Source organism: Erythrolamprus reginae, chromosome 2 (genome assembly GCF_031021105.1).
Source record: "Erythrolamprus reginae isolate rEryReg1 chromosome 2, rEryReg1.hap1, whole genome shotgun sequence".
NCBI lineage: Eukaryota > Metazoa > Chordata > Lepidosauria > Squamata > Dipsadidae > Erythrolamprus > Erythrolamprus reginae.
In genome coordinates, this window is record NC_091951.1 from 134870399 (window position 1) to 134895074 (window position 24676).

A 24676-nucleotide genomic window follows, 5' to 3' on the forward strand; every position below is an offset into this window, starting at 1 on the left:
CAAGTTGTTCCACTGATTAATTGTTCTAACTGTCAGGAAATTTCTCCTTAGTTCTAAGTTGGTTCTCTCCTTGATTAGTTTCCATCCATTGCTTCTTGTCCTGCCTTCAGGTGCTTTGAAGAACAGCTTGACTCCCTCTCCTTTGTGGCAACTCCTGAAATGTTGGAACATTGCTATTATGTAACTCCTAGTCCTTCTTTTCATTAAACTAGACATACCCAACGTTTCTTTATATGTTTTAACCTCCAGGCCCCTAGTCAATTTTGTTGCTCTTCTCTGAACTCTTTCTAGAGTCTCAATATATTTTTTCCATCGTGGCAACCAATACTGGATTCAGGTTTCCAAGTGTGGACTTTCCAAGGCATTATAAAGTGATATTAATACTTCAAGTGATTTTGATTCTATCCATCTGTTACTGCAGCCTAGAACTGTATTGGCTCTTTTTGGAGGCAGCAGCACACTATAACTCCAAGATTCCTGCCACAGTTACTGCTGTTGAGCCAGTTACTATCTATACTATATCTGTGCACTTTGTTTTTCTTGGCTAGATATAGAACCTTACTTTTTTTTAACCATTCAGTTTTGTTAGATAGTGACCAATGCTCAAGTCTGTCATGATCCTTCTGTATCTTAATCCCATCTTCTAGAGTGTTTTCTATTTCTGCCAGCTCCCCATCAAATTTCTTGAGCTACCTCTCTATCCCTTCATTCAAAACACTGATGAAGATACTGAAGAGTACTGAGCCTAAAAAAGAGCCTTGGAGTGCCCCACTGCATACTTCCCTTCATGTAGATACAGTTCCATTGAGGACTACATGTTGAGTGAGGTTGGTCAGCCAATTACGAATCCATCTGGTGGTGATTCTGTCTAACTGACATTTTTCTATTTTGTCAAGTAGTAGGTTGTGATTTACTTTATCAAATGCTTTACTGAAGTCCAAGTAAATTATATATGCAAAGTTCCTCTGGTCAATTAATTTTGTCACTTTGTCAAAGAATGCAATACATTTTCTCTGGCACAATTTGTTTTTGACAAACCCATGTTTGCTTTTGGTTATGACTTTGCTGCTAGGTGTTCACTGATTTGTTGCTTGATTATCTTCTCCAGAATCTTCCCCGGCATGGAGGCAATGCTGATAGGTCTGTAGTTTCCTGGATCTATCTCCCCCCCCCCCCCTGTTTTTTTGAAGACAAGGATTGCAGTACATCAGCTCTTTTCCAGCCCTCTGGCAGTTCCCAGTGCTCCAGGATCTTTGAAAGGTATAGTTCAGTAGTTCTGAGATAACGTCTGTCAGTTCATTCAGTATGCTGGGTATAATCTATCTGGTCCTAGTGATTTGAACTCATCTAAGATGGACACATGCCCATTTACTATTTTCTTGTGCATTTTAACTTGTATTCCTAATTTTTTTACAGTACTATTTTTGATAGGTTAGACTGCTCCCCCCCACCTTTTGTGTAAAGATGGATAAAAGAACCTAGCTTATACAGTTCTATTTTCTCCCTGTTGCTTGTCACCTTCTTGCCACTTTCACCCATTATTTTTCTTTTTACATGTTGAAAAAAGCTTTTTTTTTTGTTATTTTTGACTTTTGTCATAAGCCTTAGTTTGACAAGCCAAGCAGCCAACTTGTCCAAGCCAAATAAAGGTAAGGGCTGAAGCATAGCCTGATGGCTTACGTATGCAAAGTGAGATGACTGCCTGCACATATCCCTATGGTGGTCAGACAGTTGGCAGCAAATTTAGGATTTTCTGAAATTACCACTATAAAGAACCAGCAGAAATTCTAAATGACCAAGAAATACCGTCTCCAAACTAAAACTCACATTTCAGAACTAATGCAAAATTAAGCAAGCTCATCCTATTAAATACAATTTTAAATTTGAAGGTGGTTTTTTTTCATTTCCAATTAAAAGGCTTGATTTAAAAATTTTTAAATTTTTAAACTTTGATCATTGTTTTATTTGATTTATAGATTAAAATGTAATTATTATAAGTAAATAGCATGGTTTCTCAGGCTCTTTCTTGCTTCTGTTGGGGAGAAAAAAACATTGGCATAGACAATCATAAGATATCATGCAAATTGGTTGATAGATTTTTGTATAAACACAACTTAGCACAGGTGGAAAAAATGGGTAGAAGCATTTCAAATAATTCAGAGGGAATTCACATTAATTAACTCACCATACAGTACATGAAGATGGAAAAAATATAAGTTTCTAAGTTTCCCCATCAAGCTGTGAAAATACTGTACTGAAAGCCTTGGTCTTGCCTACTGTATGACAAATCACTAATTCTTCCCATCTTTCTGTCTCTCTCTGAGAGCATATATCTATGCAAATTGACTTGAGAAGAGGATGGCTGGGCTGCTTATGCCATGTGAACTGTAAAATGTGGCTTGTGCAGCCATTTATGTAAATGGCAGCACTCCATTTGCTGCTAAGGCTTGGGTGATACCCACTTTTCTCCTCAAGCCATTTTAGATTCAGAAAGTAATTTAATCACATATCTGTCAGCAGAGTTCACTGACTGCACTGCAGTTTAGACTAAAAGCATCTCCATCGAAGTACCTTGCTGCGGGTTGGGAGCATTATGCACAGACTTATAGCAACATTATAATAGGGTCTTAAAACTAGGACTACAAATAAGGTATTAGATGGGCAGCCAACGAAGGATTTCTGGGCATCTGCTTGCTGAAATTCACATTACATATTCACCAGCAAGTTCCCAGGTCCTTTTTCTGAAGAATGTTTTCTGTGCAACAGTAAATAATTTTACAGTGGCTATTAATGAGTTCCAGAAAGTTCTGCTGAGGAGTTTGACTCTTAGTTCAAAAGATTTGAGAACTAGTTTTCTGCAAGTGACATTTCTTGAGAAAAAAGAAACAGACACATTTCAAGCTACATATCTGTGAAGCCAAATATTCTCTTGAAAATTCCAATTTCTCCTGTAAAATCCTGTTATTACTTCCTAAATCCCACCTTATTGTTATTGTAGAATGCATTAAATTTTGCGGCATAACTAAAAGTAGGGGGGAACAATATTGCTATTGAGGAAGTTTATCTTTTTCCCATTCCTTTGAAGTCCATCCTGAATTAGACTGTGTAAGAAAGTTGGGGTCTATATTATGCAATACTCTTCATGAAGAGTGTATGTGTGTGTGTGTTATATTCCTTTATGTGCTGAGAAACTTCTTGGGTTTAATTCCATTGCTAAAGGATTATTACAGGCAGATAGAACATCCAGATCATTTACACCCTTTAGATTAATGAAGACATATATGTCCTGGTTCTGAGTAATGAACCCAATCGAATCAGATAGGCTCAAAGGAGCTTTTCTTGAGTACATCATATTGGCACATTGAAAGGTGAAGTAAGTAATTCCTATGCTTTAGGGTAGTTAAAAGAATAAAAACTTCCTACCTCAATCAGGTGTCCCAGGAGACATTAATCAATCTCCTCTTCCACATGTTTCCAACCAACACAATCCTGAGCTTTCTTTTGTCAATTCAGCCAACTATATGTATAGATATATACTGCAGTTATATAGATATAATTATATGTAGATATAATCAAGATCATATTGGTTGGAAACATGTGGAAGAGGCCTTCATCTTGCAGTGGATGGACAATAGCTAGAAAGATAATAATGATGATGATAGATATAGATGTAGATAGATATAAATGTAAATGTATATGTAGCTATAGATATAGATATATGAATTAATCTAAAGTAGGGGTGTCAAACTCTATTTCATTGAGGGCCTCATCAGGGTTGTGTTTGACCTCGAGAGTCAGGGTGGGCATGGCCAGAATGGGTGTGGCCAGAGTGGGCATGGCCAGCTTGATGTTACTCATGTTGAGGGTGCCTGTGGTGGTCAGAGCTCTCTGCCAGCAAAAACAGGCTCCCAAGCTTCATTTTCAGCTGCCACAGTCTCCTGCAACCCTTTGCCAATGAAAATGGAGCTTGAGACGGTTGCATGCAACCCTCCCCAGTTCCATTTTCATTGACAGAAACACTACAAGCTGGTCCCTCTCTTTTTCCAGGGTAGAATCATGGGCCAGATGTAAGTGCCCCACAGGCTGGACCGGGTCCCGGGGCCTTGAGTTTGACACCCCTGATCTAAAGGATCTGGATCACTATCTACCTGTAATCATATTTTAGCTGTGGATCAAGAAAATTCTCAGCAATTAAAGGAACATAATAAATCCCAGAAAGATGTACATAAGGTAATGGCTATGCTGTCACAGTGGACAGAAATTTTCAGCAATGAAAAATAAGGCATTTAATTACTGAGGAAATGCACATTTACAACAGACATGACAATTTAAATTGGACAACTGTTACAGTTTTGGGAAATAGGGCCATAGAAGAGAATATATTATATGTAGTTTAGGATTGAACTAAGGAGTACTTATTGCCCTCTGTTCTTGATTGTTTGCAGATGTTTCATTACCTGACCAGGTAACATCCTCAGTACTAGTGAGTATCTGTTTATATCCAGTAGCTTGGTCTACCAATTTTGGTAGACAAATGGTGTTATTTATTTCTATTAATTGTTTGAGTACATTGCTTCTTAAATCTTTCATTTATTTTATTACTAACAAATCTTACATAATAATGTTTGTTCATCACCAGCCAGAATGTAGGAGAATTCCTTTGAACTCAAATGTGCTTTCTTGTGGCTTTGTTCCAGCAGATAATATATAATGAAAATCCTCAGAATCAGTCCTAAGCTGGAGCTTTAATGCATCACAATTTATTGCCAGGCTCTTAAAGGCCTGACTAGTCAAGCCTGACCCCAGAATTACAAAATGTTTACATGGTAGGGGAGAATTCTTTAGAATCCAAAGATATAAGTGGAAGCCCAATCTTTTAAATATGACAAATGAGAGATGAAGTGATGCAGAATTATTTTATTGCTCCTTTGATCACCGACCTAAACAATCATAAGAAAACAATATTAATTCCAATCTTTATTTCCCTAAGACAGTTTATGCTTCAAACGGCCCATTCTCAGTGAGATGTTTCCCTTCCATTTGCTGCTCCTGGGCCATGGAATAAGCCAAATACTATAAATGTTTCAAATGAATTGAATAATTAAACTGTGGATTGCATTCAAGATGAATGCCTCAGTGCAGTCAGAAACTGTCAATTGCAAGGCTGTAAAACTGCTGGAGATGTAGAAAGATTTTTGGACACTAAACAATTCTTAACATACCGGAAGGCAATAGAGCATTACTTACCATATCATGATCTGAAACAGGACCAAAGCTGGTAACAAAGATGTCAGTCTTCACTGCAGTTACACGCTCTGATGAAGCAGGAAATTGGGACAGTGAATGCCTATCATTAACTTTCTTTAAATTCAAGCAACATATTCTCTTGTTCCAGCAGAAAACACATTTGTTTTTATTAAAGATACTAAAAGGAGGTGATAACTCTGTGTTAGATGCTTTACATGTGCAATCTCTTGGCTGTCCATCTAGACTTATGAAAGACTTGTAAAACCTGGCCTCTGAAGAGCTGTTACTACGCGACTGCATGTGTACATCATAAAAAATGAGGGAGACCAATTGTTTGATTCAGTTGTAGATGTCCATAATTCATCCACATCAGTATACACTGCTCAACAAAATAAAGGGAACACTTAAACAACACAATATAACTCCAAGTAAGCCAAACTTCTGTGAAATCAAACTGTCCACTTACGAGGCAACACTGATTGACAAATCAATTTCACATGCTGTTGTGCACATTCAATTTTGTACAGAACAAAGCACAGTGATCCCTCATTTTTCGTGGGGGATATGTTCCAAGACCACCCGTGAAAAATGAATTTCCGCGAAGTAGAGGAAAGATATTTTTTCATGTATTTAATGAGTATTTGGACTTTTAATTCTCCCTCTATTGTTAACAACACACCGCTGCTGACCGCTGAGAGAGACCAGCTTCTCTCAACTACTGCACCGGCTGAAGGAGGCCGCCACTGCAGTTCCCTCCTACACACACACAAAAAAACCCCGTCCCTGCCCCGGCGTTCTTTTCCCTTTGCAAAAACCCATGAAATAGTGAATCCACGAAAGATGAACTGTGAAGTAGCGATGGATTACTGTATACGAGAATATTTCTTTCATTCAGATCTAGGGTGTGTTATTTGAGTGTTCCCTTTATTTTTTTTTAAGAACAGTATATAATCGGTTTAGCTTAAATCCGTAAAATCTTCTGCAAAGTATATGTGGTCTTTTGCTCACTGTATACATTTCTTAGAAGGAATTCTATTTCAAAAAAACTTCCCAGAAGGAACCCTGAAAGCTTTGTACAGGTAGTCCTATGATCACAATTAAGCCCAAAATCTCCATTGCTAAGTAAGGCAGTGGTTAAGTGAGTTGCAGTTGATTTTATGACCTTGTTTTACCACAGTTGTTAAACACTGCAGTTGTTGAGTGCATCACATGGTCATTAAATGAATCTGGATTCCTCCATTGATTTTTATTTTGCAGAAATGGGATGAAAAAGTGATCATGTGATCCTGGAATAACATTACCATTATAAATGTATGCCAGTTGCCAAGCACCCAAATTTTGATCCAGTAACTATGGGGATGCTGCAATAGCCGTAAGTGTGAAAAACTATCATAAATCTCTTTTTTCACTGCTCTTGTAACTTCAAATGGTCCTTATGATTAGTAAGGTCATGATAATTTGTACTACTAACCACTAATTCAGTATATAAACTGAAAACTAGAGATAGTAAAGACTTCAATATACATTTTATCCATCTGTCTAAACATTAAAGAAAGATGCCAATTTACCATTGCCAACCATTGTAATATATTGTTTCTGTTTTACTATTGCTCCCAGGATCAACAGCCATAAGAATGATGCTGACAAGGCACTGTGATGGTAGAATCTCTTAATTAGCCTTCCAATAAAGTTGGTATAGTCTAATCAAATCTCCCTATGAGGATATTAGTGGAGGGAAGGGGTTTCTTAAAATTTAATTAGGTTGTGATGTAATTCTGAAGCCTGTCACAACAAGAACTGATCTGTTATTGCAAGCTGATTTCCCCAAGAAAAATATTCATCCCAGAAAAAAATGAATCTTTTCTTTCTTTTTTTAAAAATAGTTATTATTATACAATTTTAAAAGCAACATTAAAAACAACAACACAGACAAAAACAACATAACATCATATAAATAACACAACACAACATAACATAATATAACATAGCACAACACTATATACTATATAGAATTCCTTTTGCAACGTACAGGATCAGTGTACATACTTCATTTTTATAACCCTTACTCTTTAACTTATAATATTCATATATTTCCTAAATTCTACATATAGTTTCTTCTTAATGGCTAATATCTTGCCTATAGCCCCCTTTCACCTTATTTTCATGTATCTATATACATAAATACAAATATTAATACATATTTTGATTTATTATTTTCATACCATTATCTATTAATTTTATTTTTAGGTTCCAGCCAATTGTACCATTTGTTCCATATTTTGTAAAATGCTCATAAAATTCTTGAGACCTCTTCTCTCTCCACATAATCAATATCCCTTCTGGGATGCACCATTTAATCATAGTTTTATATTTTATCAGTTGAACCAATAGAAAGTTATAAATTCTTTGTTCCCTTACCCTATGCAGGATCTGTCTTAACAATATTTCTTTTCCTTTATACATCAATCTCTACTGCCAAAGATCTCATATCTCATTATTTTTCTCAAAACTCTTCTCACAGAAGTCTATGTCTTCAGGAGTAGTTGGTGTAAATTCTGTACATCTCATCAAATTCATTTAAGATTTCATGTCTATTCTTATCCAGTATCTGTTCCCAAATCTCTGCTGTAAGTTCAGGTAATTTTTTTTCTTTAGTTTCAGAAATATTCTGAAACCTCAAGTAGAACATAGACTCGTCCATCTCCAAATATGAAATTGCCTCTTCCAGATTTTTGTTCATTTTGACTACTTTATTATTTGTCACCTTTAATCTTGTTTCAATCTGTTTGGTTCTGACTGCAACTTCTTTTATTCGTTGCTTGTTTTTTGCTATAGCCACCTGAATCATTCCTACTTTATCATCTATTTTACGTATATCATTTTTTATCTCATCCATCTCACTTTGCATATCATCCAAACACTTTGTTATTAGAATAAAATAGAATACAATGTGATGGAATGGAATAGAATAGAATGGAATAGAATAGAATTCTTTATTAATCAAGTGTGATTGGACACACAAGGAATTTGTCTTTGGTGCATATGTTCTCAATGTACATAAAAGAAAATATACATTTGTCAAGAATCATGAGGTACAACAATTAATTACTTCCTGCATTTTCATTACCATATCTTGCAGTAGGTTCAGTGATGACTTTATCCCTTGCAGATTCATATTTGAACCTGCCTTTTCTCCTCCCAACATACTCTACATTGACCTTTGCCCAGCTGGGGAGGTTATTGATGTTACTGCTTTTTTACCACCTTTTGTAATTATTGAGTTCATACTTGTCATTTTAAACACCTTGAAAAAACACACTATCATTTATTAAATATATCTTATTTTTTGTTATATATCTAATCAAATATTAAATGTTATTAAATGTTTTTAAATGCTATTAAATATTACTAAATATTTGATATTATTAAATATTTAATATTAATAATTTATTACTATTATATGTATAATTGATGATATATAATACACAATATATATTTACAACAATTTTATCCCTTAATTTTATCAACAATCAATAATCACCTTCAAATCATAGACCACCTTAGACAATCAAAATCTTAATTTCATCTATTATTTAAAATTATCCTATTTGTACTCATTAAATTCTTACAATTGTCCCACTTACTATCCAATTGGGGAAAAACTTATCTTTCTTTTAAATCAAAAACTATTTTGTCGAATATTCCTCCTTTGTCTTTCCAACAACAACAACAATAATAATAATAATCTTTAAATTCAGTAATCCAACCATCACATCTAGAACTTAGATTTCTTCCTCAATTTCTATTTTCTTCAAGATCTCTGAATATAATTTCCTTCCCAAGATGTTGTCCTTCCATTTTGCCAATCTCCTTCTTTCAATCTCTTTCTTTCACCATCCTTCTTTCTCACATCCTTCTACTATCTTTCTCCAAATCTTTTCTCCAAAATCTCTACTTTTTCTCCTCTTCTTCTCCCTCTTTCACCATGAAAACAGTTTCTCAGTCTCTTCTCATACCATCTTTTTCTCCAATCATAAAACTTTACTTTACTTTCTCCTCTCCCACTACGTATTCGCCGCTTTTCAATCTTTTCTGAATCTTGTTTTTTCACTTGCCTTTCTCAGTTCACTTTTCCCCCATTGACACAAAGGATCTTCCACTTTGAAACTTTGTTTTCCATTTGTTTTCACTGCTTTCTCTCTCTATTCTTCTCTTTAGCAAGTGGACTGTCATGCCTTTGGATCAGCCATTAACAGGCCAATTTTTTTCATGTCTATTCTGAGGGAACTTCTCGCTCTTCCAGGAGGTCACCTTTCTCCCCTGGTGCTATGAAGTCTTCCCCCTTCACTGGTGCTGCCTTCAAGAGCTAACCTTGCTCCAAAAGCCACAGAATACACAAAACATCTTATGAGCCAAACGGAGTCCCATTGGTTACTTGCACCAGCATGATGTCACTGCCAGAAATCAAAATGAATCTTTTCTTATCCTAGCAATCAGTAGCAGAATTTAGAATTTGCATTATTTCAATGCAAGCTGTTTAGCCTACAAACTGAGTTAGCAATGGGTACTTTTCTTTTTAAGGGCAGTGTTCCAGATAGGCTGAATTGAAGTGGAGAAACAGAAGGGAGAGAGTTTCTAATGCTTCATTTGATTCCCACTGTTTGTCTCAAATTATTCTCCATTTACATAGTCTTAGTCTTCAATTGGAACATGGAACAAGGTTCTCATTACTTCTAGTGTGTTGCTATTCAAGCGATAAAATAAAATTTCTTAGGTACAGTGAAAAACACTGTGACGATGGTCCATTCTGTTGCTACTGATTTATCCTCACTGTCTTTTCTTGTTCTTAATGAAGCTGAAATCTGACTATATCCACCACTCATGTATTTGCATTGATAATTCTTATCGAACCACTCCATCCCACCATGATACTGATTTTTTTTAAAAAATGTTTTTGCTATTTCTTTATTGTGCTGGATTCAATACTGTAGCCTTTCTACAGCTGAAGAAGTGCTCTGGTAAAAAGCTCTAAGTAGCAGTCAATGCTCCCATACCATATTTTAAATATTATCATTTTTTGTAACCTTCCAATAATGTAGATTAAAATGATTATAGAGTTAGAACTGGCCATCTCATGGCCTGATCATTCATAAATTTCTTCATATAGAAGTTCCATTGGATACAACAATACTTGTTTCCTGGAAACTACATATGCATCATCGACTTAAGCTCTTCTTTTGATGAGGGTGAAATGGTTTTCTGAATTTCCAGAAAACCTTGTTTTCTAAAAGGATTTCTTTCTTTTAACCAACTCCAAATCTATCACTTTCCTTAAAATCTTACTTTCTTAATCCAACTCTTCTTTTTCAGTTTCTGATTTCTTTTTTTAATTCTTTTTTAAAATATATTTCTTTAGTTATATAAGGCAGTTCATTTTCAAACAAGTATTAAAAAATAAAAATGAACAACACACTACTCAAAAAAGGGGGGAAACCAATAAAATAAGACTAATAAAACATTCCTGAAGACAACACCCCCCCTAAGTAAAATATATCCCAAGTGCACCCAATTTATAAATGTTCAGAAGATGAAACAGCTTTCAAGATTTTATTCAGCCAATAATTGTTTTCCAAAGGGAAAGATAATGTGACATTTTCGGATTGCTAGAACATATAATTTTCTCAAAAAATTCCACATATCTAAAATCAAATCATTTATATCTGGAATTATATTATTTTCTATTTCCTAACATTCATTCTTTTTGCTTATGCAGAATGTGTCAATTTCCACGAAGACATATAATTTAATTTAATGCAATGCACCTTATTGTAATAATCAAAGCTTTCCCAAGTTTTCTTTACTTATTATATTCTGTAATATTACAAAAAAGCAATATGTAGAAGAACATTAGAACTTTCTAATTTCTGATTTATACTCTTGGGCTAAAATATCATAACAGTGAGGTTAAGGGCAGGAAGGTTTTGTTTATGATTTGTTTGCTAAGGCACACATTGCCCACAGGTTTTATCTGCATTGGTTCCTTCTATTTCTTCTCTTGCACACCCATAATGAGTGAAACCAAGTCTTTTCTTATTGTTCTTCTTTGTTCTCACTTCTTTTCCTTTCCAAATGCAGAGTTTATATTCCCTGGGATAAATCAACTGGGATTGCTTTTAACTTCTGCTGGAAAAGATATTTGTTGCTTTTCAATCTACAATTCCCCAATTGTAGTTCCATTGATTTCAGCCACAATGTACAACACACTTTGTTCTTAATATTTTAACACTGCAACAAATTATTTTTGAAAAAGCCCATCAGCCCCAACGTGTGCACTTAGATGACTAAAGAATGGGCGGGTTTTCCATAAACAAATGCTTTGCCCCACTTCTTCGCAATTCTGAGATCTTCTAGACCAGCCTGTCCAAGACAATAATACTTCACTATGTTTGTATCCAATTGCTGCTTCTCATACACAACGCAGCTCAAAGAGGAGGAGTATACATTGCGTAACCCATTGATAGATGCCTGTTATCCTCCAGAAAATAAAGAACAGGGTTCTTTTTTCTCCTGCTTTATGGAATCATGAATGAAGAATACCAGCTTTGTGTCCTAATTATTAGGCCATTTTGAAAAATCAAGCAACAAACAACTTTTTGAAAGAGAAGATTAAATGTTATTATAACATATACATACTCCCTCCCTCCCTCCTGTCTTTCTCAACGCTCTGAAGACCTATCTCTGCTGGCAGGTGAGGGGGTCATGAGCATTGAGATTGGATGCGGCTGGTGCTGTGAGTAACTGAATTGGATGAATGTGATGATTGTGTCAGATAGATGGGGAGGTTAGAAATTTTTAGCTTTATAGTATTTTTAAAAAAATTAGATTTCTAACATTGTATTGTATTGCATTTATTATGTTGCATGCCACCCTGAGTCAGTTGAGAAGGAAGGCATAGAAGTGAAAGAAAGAAAGAGAGAGAGAAAGAGAGAAAGAAAGAAAGAAAGAAAGAAAGAAAGAAAGAAAGGTAAGATTCAGGTTAAAGTCACCACTCAACCCCAGAGCATACTTGGATCACCTTGAGCCAAATTTGAAGTTATTTTTTCAGCCTAAACTCATTCAAATATGTGAAGAAGAATAGCAGGATATTAATTTTCTGTAATTGGGCAAAGTTGGAATTGTTGCCAATAGGTAAAAATCCCTTCATTAATTCATAAAGCAATTATAGGTTTCTTATCTGCAATGAATACATTAACTATCTTGGTATTTTTTTTATTTCACAGATAATTAATTTAAATGTGAACAAAATATATTAGGAAACTTCTTTGCATCTTGATAGATAGTAGTCCTTAAATGTTACCCTTTAGGCAAGGTTAACCCTCTTAAAATGAATGTGTTTCCAAAATGTTATACATTTGCAATGGAATTCCTATGCTCACGACTACAGACTATTTTCAAAATTTAAATTCAGTGTGTGACATTTTGTGGAGAAAGAGACATTGAAGGTGTTCTAGTCCAACACCCTGCTTAACACTTTGCTCATCAAAGTGGCTATCCAATATCTATCAGAAAATCCCCAGTGATGAAGCACCCTCAACTTCTGAAGGCAAACTATTCCACTGGTTAATTGTTCTCACTGTTAAGAAATTTATCCTTAGTTCTAGGTTGCTTCTCTCCTTGATCAGTTTACATCCATTGTTCCAAACTCTATTAAAGAGAGTGGGTAAGATTTTGTGTTCCAGGGTGACGCAGCAGGTAGCGGGCTGTACTGCAGGCCACTGAAGCTGACTGTAGATCTGAAGGTCAGCGGTTCAAATCTCATCACCGGCTCAAGGTTGACTCAGCCTTCCATCCTTCCGAGGTGGGTAAAATGAGGACCCGGATTGTGGGGGCAATAGCCTAGCTCTGTTAAAAAGTGCTATTGCTAACAGGTTGTAAGCCACCCTGAGCCTAAGGAGAAGGGCGGCATAAAAATCGAATTAATAAATAAAATAATAAATAAATACTTATTGGTTAATTCCAAATTATGAACAACTTCACTTACTGGAGATTTTCCATCCTGGATCTTGTCTATACTACTTTTAGTCAGATGAGTTGTATTGGAATCAAGATATAAGGCACTTAAAATGGTTCCTCTCACTGGCATAGATTATTTATAAGAAATGGCATTTTGATTCTTTTTTTTCCATGCTAAGCTGATGCTATATGATTAAAAAAACCTATGGGAAATGTAGGTTTAAGTCCAGAATTGAATACAGGGGAATGAAGAATTAAGGATTTCTATATTGGGATGAGCTTTAACATCAATCTTAAAACCTTCAACATATGTTAAAATGTCCTACTCAACAAAAAATAATATTTCAAAATTATTAATTGCTCTTGCATTAAGTAACAGCATGAGGAAAAGATAATGTTATTAGGGAAGCAACAAGATCAATTCTTCCAAACACTTTTGAACTGTACCCTACAGATGCTCCATCTTGAGAGAAAGTTATTTGATCTTTTAATTTAAATTTAAGACATTTTCAGATGAATGTATTCTTTCGCATTATAGTATACCGTAGATCGTTCTCTTTCTTACCCATTTTATTTTACTATGTCCATCTGCCTTTTTTAACTGGCGTGGTCTTTTCATGTATGGCATTGACCTTCTTTGTGAGATTGTAAGCAATAGTAAAAGTATATGCCCTTTCTTTAATCAAATGTCAACCTTCTTTAATATAGATAAATGTATATGCTGATCTTTTCAGCACAGCCTTGTTCCATATTTGCTGACATGAAGCTGGAGCCACTTAAATTGATTTTTCTCCTGCAACTTTATACACTTCACTGGGCAGTTTATTTAATACGTGCTTTTATATCATTTCAATCAAAACATGAATCTAGCACATTGACCTGCGAAAAGCAGTGTTCAATACATTTAATATTAATACACCAATAACATAATTTAAAGACCACCACCACCACAACAGAAACAGCTACATATATCCCAAACACATATGTCTGCTCTATTTCAATCCCTCCGTGACTGCTTAAATAGTCAAATTTTCACTATTTTTTCAAGCAGTAACAATTATAAAACATGATTGAATTGCAGTGATTTCATTTCATTATTTATGCAGGGGAGGAAACTCATTCTACAAGAGGGTGGCTCTGGCAGAGAATGCTTGTAAGATCCCCTCAGCAATACCTTGTGCAGCATGAAAATTCTGAGTATTGTTTCTATGCCAACATATCACATTTTTTTCTTGCAGTAAGTTGTCCAGAGATAAACAGTCTTAAACTCTGTAGGACTACATAGCCATTTAATTATCCCTGGGCACAAATGGTATATAGATGCAGTTTTCTAAAATATGTCTATATTGGATATTCCTACTGTAATATGACATCATCACCTTTCAAATTGGCTATTGCATTGTATATGAACTCTCCCTGGAAATCACCCAGAAACTTCTGCTAGGGTAGAATACAGCTGCCCTAATATTGGATACTAATAATTATCTGCAGTCTACATTAGCAGAAGTTTCTGGGTGATTTGCAGGGGCAGTTCATGTATAGTAAATTACAGAAGCTGATTTGAAAGGTGATGAGGCCATATTTTGTCAGCATCTGGTGGCTACCTATTTTATAACTTGTCAACTGATAGTTATATAGGATGTGGTCTATAGGATGTGGTCCCTCTATACATCTCATCTGTGCTAACATTTCTCTGTCATTGTAGCATTTCATTACTTTTTATACTTTCCTTTATTGTAACTTGCCTTTCTTACATTTCTTCTATGAAATGTAATAAATGACACTTGGACATTCCTACCTTCGCTGAATTCTTTGGTGATTTTTTTGGATGTCTTAAAAATACTTTCATGGGTTTTTTTTAAGAGTGTTCTGTTTAGTGACATTCTTGATCATGTTATCTTTTCTTGTTCTTACTTGCTTGATGTGGAAAGTCTGCACTGATTTGTTATATGTCTTTCTTGTTGCCCAAGGCTTCCATTCTCCATTCATCTCTGATTATCATGATAAGTTGTTCTGAAAGGCACTTGGATTTTTTCCTCTTTGACATTTTGGAAATACCTTTTTTCTCCCCCCTCCCACCCCCAGTTTTCTACTATAAGCTTCTTTAGTTTTAAAGTTTCTCCTCTTAAACAGATTAAGCATACTCAATCTGTTCCTTGGCATGGTCATACATTCTGACAGCACGTCTTCTGCATCATCTTCACATTTCAATAGGGTGAACAAATACGGGAGGTCAAGAAACCTTTAAGCTAATGTGTAACTTCAAGTCTATAAATATGATCAAGTGTATTATGATTTCCATCATGACATATTTATGATGTCAATATAGGAGTTATAGTAAACAAACATATTCTGTCTCCATAGCAAAATTAGTTCCAAATTTTATAAATGTTTCCAAATTTTGTAAATGTTATAGTTTTGGGGAGGAATGCCTCTATCTCAAGAGTTGACTAAATGAAGATTATGTTGGGGCAAAATTCTCTATAACAATGGCAACACAATAGCATAATCCATTTGAAATCTGGACTTGCAATGGGTTTTAATAAGTTGACAACATGAATCTGTTTATCTGTGTAGCTCAATTTTATAACTATTATAACTTATGTTAAAACATACAACTTTGTAATGTAGAGCACTCATAAATGTCAGATAATTTCTTCCTAAAACTTCCATCTCATTTATAGTATATATCTCTAGCCTTGCCAAACAAAACTATCTAAAGGTTAAATACAGCTTGTGGTAAAATTAATTTCACCCTAAATAACTACAGCTGCTTCTTCTGAATTGCAATTATTTCAATTCAGGGGGAAAAGTCGTAAAAAATGGAACTCCCCCTAGCCATGTACATACATTTTTTAAGGATAAAAACATAGTATTGGGGAACATGTCACCATCAAAGCACATAAGCAGCCATACTGCACAGCTATTTGTATCATCCATTCACTGGAACACCTGGGCTGCTTTTATGTGGAGTACTGGTTAAGGCTGGATTAGCCTATTGAGTTCAAAGTCTCTAGAGCAGTAGTGCTAAACTATCCTGTTGTATACCAGTGAGACTTGGACTGTTTATAGGTGACATGCTAGACAATTGAATCACTTCCACATGACCTGCTTCCGTACAATTCTGAGGATCTGGAGGCAGGATAAGGTGACAGACACTGAAGTCCTCTCCAGAGCAGGCCTGCCATCAATTCCCACCCTGCTGATAAAAGCCCATACATGCTGGGGAGGCCATGTTGCTAGGATGCCAGACCATCACATCCCTAAACAGGTCCTCTATGGTAAAGGAAGGTGATCACATGGGGGACAAAGGAAGCAATACAAAGACAAGTTGAAAGCCTCCTTCAAGTCCCTTGACTTGAAGATGACCACCTCTTGGTAAACCCTGGCATAAAATTGACCAACATGGCACATGCTGATTCACCAAGACTGCCAGACATTGGAGGCCAGAAGAAAATTCATAGCAGAAGAGAAGCAAGAAGAAAATCCATAGCAGAACAGAAGCAAGCAAGTACTCCACAAAGCCAGAGCTGCAAATGCTGTGAGAATGGTACCCACACATGTCTACCCAACATGTGGCAGAATATTTTGTGCCAATGTAGGACTCATCAGCCACCTGTGGACACATCATGTACAGCCCACAACCCATTAGATATCAAGGTCCTCTTCGAACATGATAGACAAACATCATATGGAGTAATGGTTAAGGCCTGGATTAGCAATTGTAGGGTCAGATTCTATTTCTCCCTTAATAGGCTACGTAATTTCGGGCCAATCATTTTAACCGAGCTTTAGACTGAGATCTTGAAAAACATCTATTTTCCATATTCTGCATTAGCCATAGCTTGAAAATTATTTTCAAGTGTAGCCCAATTAGTAGCATATTGCAATCACCCACCATCAGGCGACAAAAGCAGCAATGGCATAAGGAGAGACTCCTGATCAAGAACACAATTGGTATAGTAGCTGAAGTTGTGCAATTGCTTTCCTGACCACAGCTGCCAGCTGTTCCCCAAGCAGCAGCTGAGAGACCATAAACACCCTTGAATTGGGCATCAGTATTAACATACTATTTTAACGTAACAGGATTTACAATATTTTGTAACCATTGTAACCTGCAGTACACAGGTTAATTGCAGCAATATAATAATATAATAAAATGAGACAAGAATACAAAGGAACAGAAAATGAGAAAGCAAAAGGTCTACGGAGAACAAAACATCCAGCCTTCAAATTCAGGTCACAGTTTTCTAGTACCTTTCCCAGGGTTTTCTTTAAAAGCAAAGTTTTTACAGGTGTAACCATAAAATAGAATAAAAACTGAAAAAGTGGCACTGGTTTTAAAAGGACAGGAGTAGGATGGGGGGGGGGGTTGCAACTCCATCAGTTGTAGCCAAATGAAGTATTAATATATCATAGATTTCCTGCATATAAATAAAATAAAATTTAGCCCAAGCTGTGCTGTCTTCAAATACATGGATCTCAATAGCTTCCAGTATCCCTTACCCATTACAATCATAGTTGAGAATTGAAAAACTGAAATTTATAAGCTTGGATGATAACTACTTTGTATAAGATATGAACATTCAAAGTCTAGAATCCTTATTAAAAATATAAAGAAACACAGCCTAATAAAAAATGCAAGATTTTATTCCTCCAAAAGAGATCCGTATTGCTGCAATGAACCAATATTGCGCTTTTCAGCTTGTAGATATCCAATATTACAGCCTTGTTGAAAATGGAAAGAATGGTATTGCCCTAACAGACTGACAACCTGCTAATAAAACTACTTGTTAAGATTCTAACTAATCTGAGCTAATACTTTTATTTGAGAACACTCAAAGTAGCACTTCAAATTTTGGATGTCTAAATAGCCATCCTTTTATTTCTTTGTTTCTTTATTGTGTATTTTACCTAATTCTAGTTTGACTTTTCTTCAATAATTATGTGTAAATGATGAAATAATCATTTGTCACATATAAGCCCAGTAATAGGAAGGGTGCTGGATGTGTTTAATTTAAGAACAGAATTTTAGGAGAAATAATCATTTTAATCATAAGCATTAACACTGAATTTCAGTAAATGTCACTGTATCTGTTCAGTAATAGCCATACAATCATTCAATTTATATTATTTCAATTGTCTATGAACTTATTTAATTTTTCTAATCTGGGATATTTGTTTAATAAGATGTAAATTACACATAAAAGGGTTTCATTTTAATCTATTCCAGCATTCTGCATATTTTAGTATAACTAGAACCAAAATAAAATCCTACAGTCATTACAAAATAGTCAGTTTTCTTGGTACTAGAGAATGACCTTCAACCTATTTGTTCATTCATGATTCTAGCTGCAAGATTGATCTTCAATGTAAGATGTCTGCGGAGAGGGGCGGCATACAAATCCAATAAATAATAATAATAAAATAAATAATAATAATAATAATAATAATTTTGAAGCAGTTTAAGATGAAGAAAAACGGGATTTAAATTTGATTAAGGTTTAAAATAATTCCACTGTCTATCTCTGTCATGTAGTTTCACGCCAAATCTGCACTGATCACCAGTCCTGATATGCACACACAGAATTAGACAATTCCACAATGTAAATGGATCATAGCAATAGCCATAGCACTTAGACTCATATACTGCTTCATAATGCTTTAGAGTCCTCTGTAAGTGGCTTACAGAGTCAGCATATCATGCTATGTTCTCATGCTATCCAGGAAGGTAACATTTCCACAACTAATAATAAATGAAGCCAAAAACTCTACACAGAGTACGTGCATACCTAAGGTACAGCCAGCCAGAAACAGCTTTTAAAGAAATGAGTTTTTCAAAGGAGATAGCTTTTTGAAGCAACTTTGCCCATGCTAAAATGCTTTGTGAAGCCTCTCTTTCAAAAGTTGTGGGGAGATGCCGTTTATGTCACCATTTTAAACAGCTCAATCGATCCGAAAGAGATGGAATTGTTTATCTCTTAAAACTTCTTTTAAAAAGTTGCAGTGCAGTAGCTGATTTAAGAAAGCTGCTAAAGATAACTTGGCAAATCTTGGATTTTTTTCCCCAGATTCGGAAAGGCCAAATCTTCCGCTTATAGACATAGCTGTTCAGCTATGACTTGATCCAATCTCAGTTCTTCCAAATATCTACTTTCCCTGGAACAATTCTAAATTGAGGCCTGGGAAATTTCCCTGCTTTCTGTACTATATGTGTGATAAATCAGTGTTCACTATCAAGATTTAATCTACACTTGATCTAATTTAGATATTCTCTTATTTTTTATTATTCCAGGGAGGTGGGCTTGTTATGAAGCATTTATTCCTAGCATATACAACAATCACAATTAAAAGGTGTATATTTTGTTTGTTTATACTTTATGCCATGATTCTTATGGCCAGAATCATCTGGAAAACTGAAAATATCACCCCTCCTGTGGATTATCCTTATGTTGTTACATGTTTAGTTAGAGGTAACCTGCAGTGATGGTATAATTATTAGAGAAATATACATTGAAAGTGCCCTTAACTTACTGTATCCTCATTTGAAATTATTACATTTTTTCCCAAATCATAAGGAAAATAAGGAATTATTTTGAAAACACAATTTAAAAAACTACAGGGGGTTAAACAAGGTCCAGGAGGGAAGTGTTTTTAAAAGGAAAGTGAACACAAGAACAAGGGGACACAATCTGAAGTTAGTTGGGGGAAAGATCAAAAGCAACATGAGAAAATATTATTTTACTGAAAGAGTAGTAGATCCTTGGAACAAACTTCCAGCAGACGTTGTAGATAAATCCACAGTAACTGAATTTAAACATGCCTGGGATAAACATATATCCATCCTAAGATAAAATACAGAAAATAGTATAAGGGCAGACTAGATGGACCAGGAGGTCTTTTTCTGCCGTCAGACTTCTATGTTTCTATGTTTCTATGTTCTGCCTAAATCAAACGGTTTTAGCATATCATCACATGTGTACAACTACAATGTATCTCTAAGGCTCTTATGAATTTGTAAACATCAGTAAGGCACCAATGGTGTATTCAAAGAGACTGAAAATGTTCTGCATGCCACCTATTCTTTTCAGTCTATGCGGTTCTGCTTTGATTCCTCATATATTTTATCTTTTACAGACTTTCTGTAGCAAAAAGAGATTAAATATAAATGCCAGGTAAGCAAAACTACTACAAATGGCCACAATTGGTTAGAAATGGGTGCTAATTAATGTCTGATAACCTTAAATAAGGAACCAAATATTTGTACTATAATTAAATACTCTGGTCTCAGCCATGTACAGGAAATAAATTTTAGGCATGGAAACCAGAATGTACAAAGAATTCCAAACCATCTCAGCTATAATAGGATGCCCTTAGGCTTATTCAGTTATCCACATGGTATAGTCTCGAACCCGTATCTATCTGAACTTTTTGACTTTTAGTCCTACATTTGGAGCTATCCAAATCGCAGCTTAAATAGCCCTGAAGCATTTTAATTATAGAGCATCAAATGTCCATTCTGAAATCTGAGACACAACATATATATAAATTTCTTTACTTTTCTTAAATGAGATGCATCTTCATTTATTTCTATATTGTAGTAAATGATACTATTAGCTCTTCCTCAATGACTGCTGTAGCAGCTACCATTTTATTAATTAGGAACTGAGAAATATTTATTTTTGAATTAATAGAAATATTGTTACTTCAGAAGAAAATGGCCAGAAGAAATATTGTTACTTTAAGTCAACGAAGTAATTGTTGGTAATCTTACATTTTTCTTTAAAAATTATATTCATAGTTCAAGAGATTCATTACCGTCTAGAGTATCCATCAGTAGAATGAATGATGAACACTGCTTAACTAAACTGGACACAATTCGATCCAATATCTTATTCTAAATAGATTGCAGAAACTGATAAAAGGCACTGAATATTTAGTTAACTACAGAACTCTTTAATGATTTTTGGTGATTATTAAATGTTGCAGTTGGTCATATCTTTAGATTTCTATGAAGGATGCATAGGTGAATTGAAAGCATTTTTTACTATTTTTGTTCTTAGCCGATGCTTCGGGATCTAGACAGATCATACTGCGCCTCTGAAGTGAGGGCTGCACAAACAAACAAATTACTTTTTTTTTGCTTTTGGCACAGCAGTTGCAGAAACTAATGAACAATACCTTAATGAATAGAATAGAATTCTTTATTGGCCAAGTGTGATTGGGCACACAAGGAGTTTGTCTTGGTGCATATGTCTCAGTGTACATAAAAGAAAAAGAGACATTTGTCACAAATCGTGTGGTACAAAACTTAATGACTGTCATAGGGTAAACAGGTACAGTTTGCATCCAGACTATTCCTCTATGAACAGGACGGTTTCTTTAGTTTATGTAAGTGACCATCATCTAGTAAAATGTTATGGGGAAAAGAGGAAAAAGTTTGCCCTCAAATCTCACACTACCATGGATTGTCTTCATCTCCTACACTGTTCCTCAATTTTCAATTATTCTTTAAAAAAAAAAATAGGATAGACAATGCTTATAGGACAGTAATGGCGAACCTTTTTTGGCTCAGGTGCTAAAGGGTGCGCTCATGCACAATAGTGTGCACATCAATAATGCAATGCTCTCCCCCCACGTGTTCACACACCTCATATCCACACACCCCACATGTGCCACTTGTACATGTGTACAGGCCTCACTGAATCCTCTGGAATTCCGGTAGCCCGTTGGGCTATTTTTGGTTGTTACCAGGGTTCAGGAAAGCCGCCTGAATTGGGCCATTGTTTGCTGTCCTCAGGCTTCAGGAAAGTCTGGGGATGTGAAAAATAGCTGAAAAGAAGACTGAAAATCAGCTGGAGCTGACATAGGGCAATGCCTCATGTGCCCTCAGATATGGCTTCACATACCACCTGTGGCACAGGTGTCCTAGCTTCACCATCACTGCTATAGGATCTTTGGATACAAGCTATTTTTTTCCAGGAATTAAATTCCTGAAGCAGATAGACATCGCAGCTTTATACTCAATTTCATCCATGCTCACATATATGGCTTTCCTACTCTTAAATTTCCTGTTCCCTTGAAAGTCAATGAGATCATGAAATATTAGCTTCAGCTGAAATTCACATTTCTGGTTGCTGTGTAAAATAAAAATCAAAACTGCAGACAGCACTATAATTGGCTTATATTCAGAGTGACAAATCTCGACTATTCCAGCCATGCCCACCAAAAATCTTATGCTTCCATCCCATCCTTGACCATAAACATGCTAAAAACAGGAAAATAAAATAAAATAAACCCCTAAATATTTATACCCCTAAATATTCCAATAGAAAATGTAAATTAAATGTTAATAATAATGCATAGAACCATATGTGATGTTAACTGTCATGAATTACAAGTCTAAGCCATTGTTAATGCATGATCTGAATTTCAGTTTTACTTTCTCTTTATGTCCAGGAATGTGTACACGCACAACTAAAATTAGCAAGTAGAATTTTGCAAGCATCCATAATATAATATACATATTTTTAAGAATACTTAAAGTTGGCAATACTAAAAAGTACATATTTGAGAGTAAGCACATTCTACTTCACATACAAACTGTTAATAAGAATCAGAACTGAATAAATTGCTATTATATCTCTTTTTGAGCTTTTTACCTCAAATTCATTTGAATTCAATTGATACTGCTGTGTCTGGAGCCAATCAGACACTATAATATGAAAAAGTCGTCTTCTTCTTTTTCGAATCAAGTTTAATGGAAAATGCTTGGTGTCATGCAATGTAAATAATGGATCTCCCAATTTTCATTTTTTTTAAATTGAAATATCATTTCCAGTTTCAATTCAGGTTATAATAATGAATAATGAAACCAGAATGTTTCAATTCAGAATTTGAAGGGGTTCTAGAAAACACAGCTTTGCATAAAAAATGTGGTATGTTTTCAAGATAAAGGTAAAATGTTTTCCCTTACCATTAGTGTCTGACTCTAAGGGGCAGTGTTCATTTCCATTTCTTAGCTGAGGGAGCCAGTGTTGTTTGAAGATACTTCCAAGGTCATGTGACCTGTATGACTATACACAGAATGCTGTTACCTTCCTACCGAAGGTACCCATTTATCTACTCTCATTTGTATGCTTTCAAACTGCTAAATGAGCAGGGGCTGGGGCATCCTGTCATATGATACTCAGGTCTTAAACTGGGCTTTCCAGCTAACAAGCTCAGTATCTTTAACTATCTTCACCATTTAGTGATTTAACAATTTTACCATTTTATAGGTCTATGAAACAAAAGGCTAAAATGCATAAAAAGCATGTTTAAAAACACTGGTCTTATGGATTTTTCAAAAATTGCAGCAATACATACCTCCCAATCCTGGTCTTAGACGATTATCGTAACCATCTAGTAAACGATCCAGAATTCGGGTGAATATAGTTGTGTTGTCTTTAATTTCATCTTGTAAGGAAGTTTGTCCATAGCTGAAAATAAAGCCACCAAGTTATATGCTGATTAATGCCTAAAATAAAGATACTTATACTATTAACTTAAGTCATTAATCCACAAACAAACTTGTCCAATTATATTTCTGAGACTTACTTGATCATTCGTCTACTGATTAGCAGATTTGGAAGTCCTTCCACCGACCTGGATTATGAGAGTACTATACAATTCCTTTTCCTTTCACTTTACAAGTATTCATATTTTTTGAAAACCTGATGTCATATCTAGATGATAAATCACATTGTCCCTCTTTTATGTATTTCTGAATTATAAATAAATGCTTTGCAAGTATAACAAAACATCTTCCTATTACCTACGTAATCCTACACGAAAAATACACTGAATATTAGGAGCACAGATAGCTCCATCTAATGCAACCTTTTTAATATACTTTTTTATATGCTTATTGTGAAAAAAAATGCAATGATTTTATTATATTTTTTACAATGCATTTCCTTTTTAATCTAAATATTTCAGACTTTTTTATATTTGAATTGATTTAGGATAACAAAGCAAATTTATTTCCTGGTGAATTGAAATTTCAATTTTTGGATAACATGAATATTTTCCTCATTCTTTCCAGACTTTATAGCAATAGCCCAGGGATCTATATCCTTTTTCCATAGTGCTATTGTTTGCCAGTTAATATTCCTGTAAGTACCTATATACTTCATATGTCTATATGCATACCCATGCTTGTGAGTAGCAAACCATTTTAATAAATGTGGTGAATAATTTCCAGGTATTTGCAATAGCCACGAACTAAATTTTGGTCTCATCTTCTGATCTGTAATTGTCCTTGTTATTAAGACTGTACTGTATTTTCTTTTCTGTAGTAAATTATACTGTTTTCTCCTAATTAACTATCATAGTTGTCTCAGAGCTAAATTCTGGAGTCCTTCCTCTGCCCTTT

At 35.0% G+C, this 24676-nt stretch overlaps 1 protein-coding gene across 1 annotated transcript in view; it reads right to left on the bottom strand.

Annotated features, from left to right (window-relative positions):
• The window catches only part of LOC139158577 (gamma-aminobutyric acid receptor subunit alpha-1), a 48020-nt gene that overhangs the window by 17760 nt on the left and 5584 nt on the right, over window positions 1–24676 (bottom strand). Inside the window, exons 3-4 of the mRNA XM_070735895.1 lie at window positions 23629–23741; window positions 5248–5315 (exon numbers count right to left, since the gene is read on the bottom strand). Coding sequence (XP_070591996.1) covers window positions 5248–5315; window positions 23629–23741 — 181 coding nt within the window. The remainder of the gene's footprint in view (window positions 1–5247; window positions 5316–23628; window positions 23742–24676) is intronic.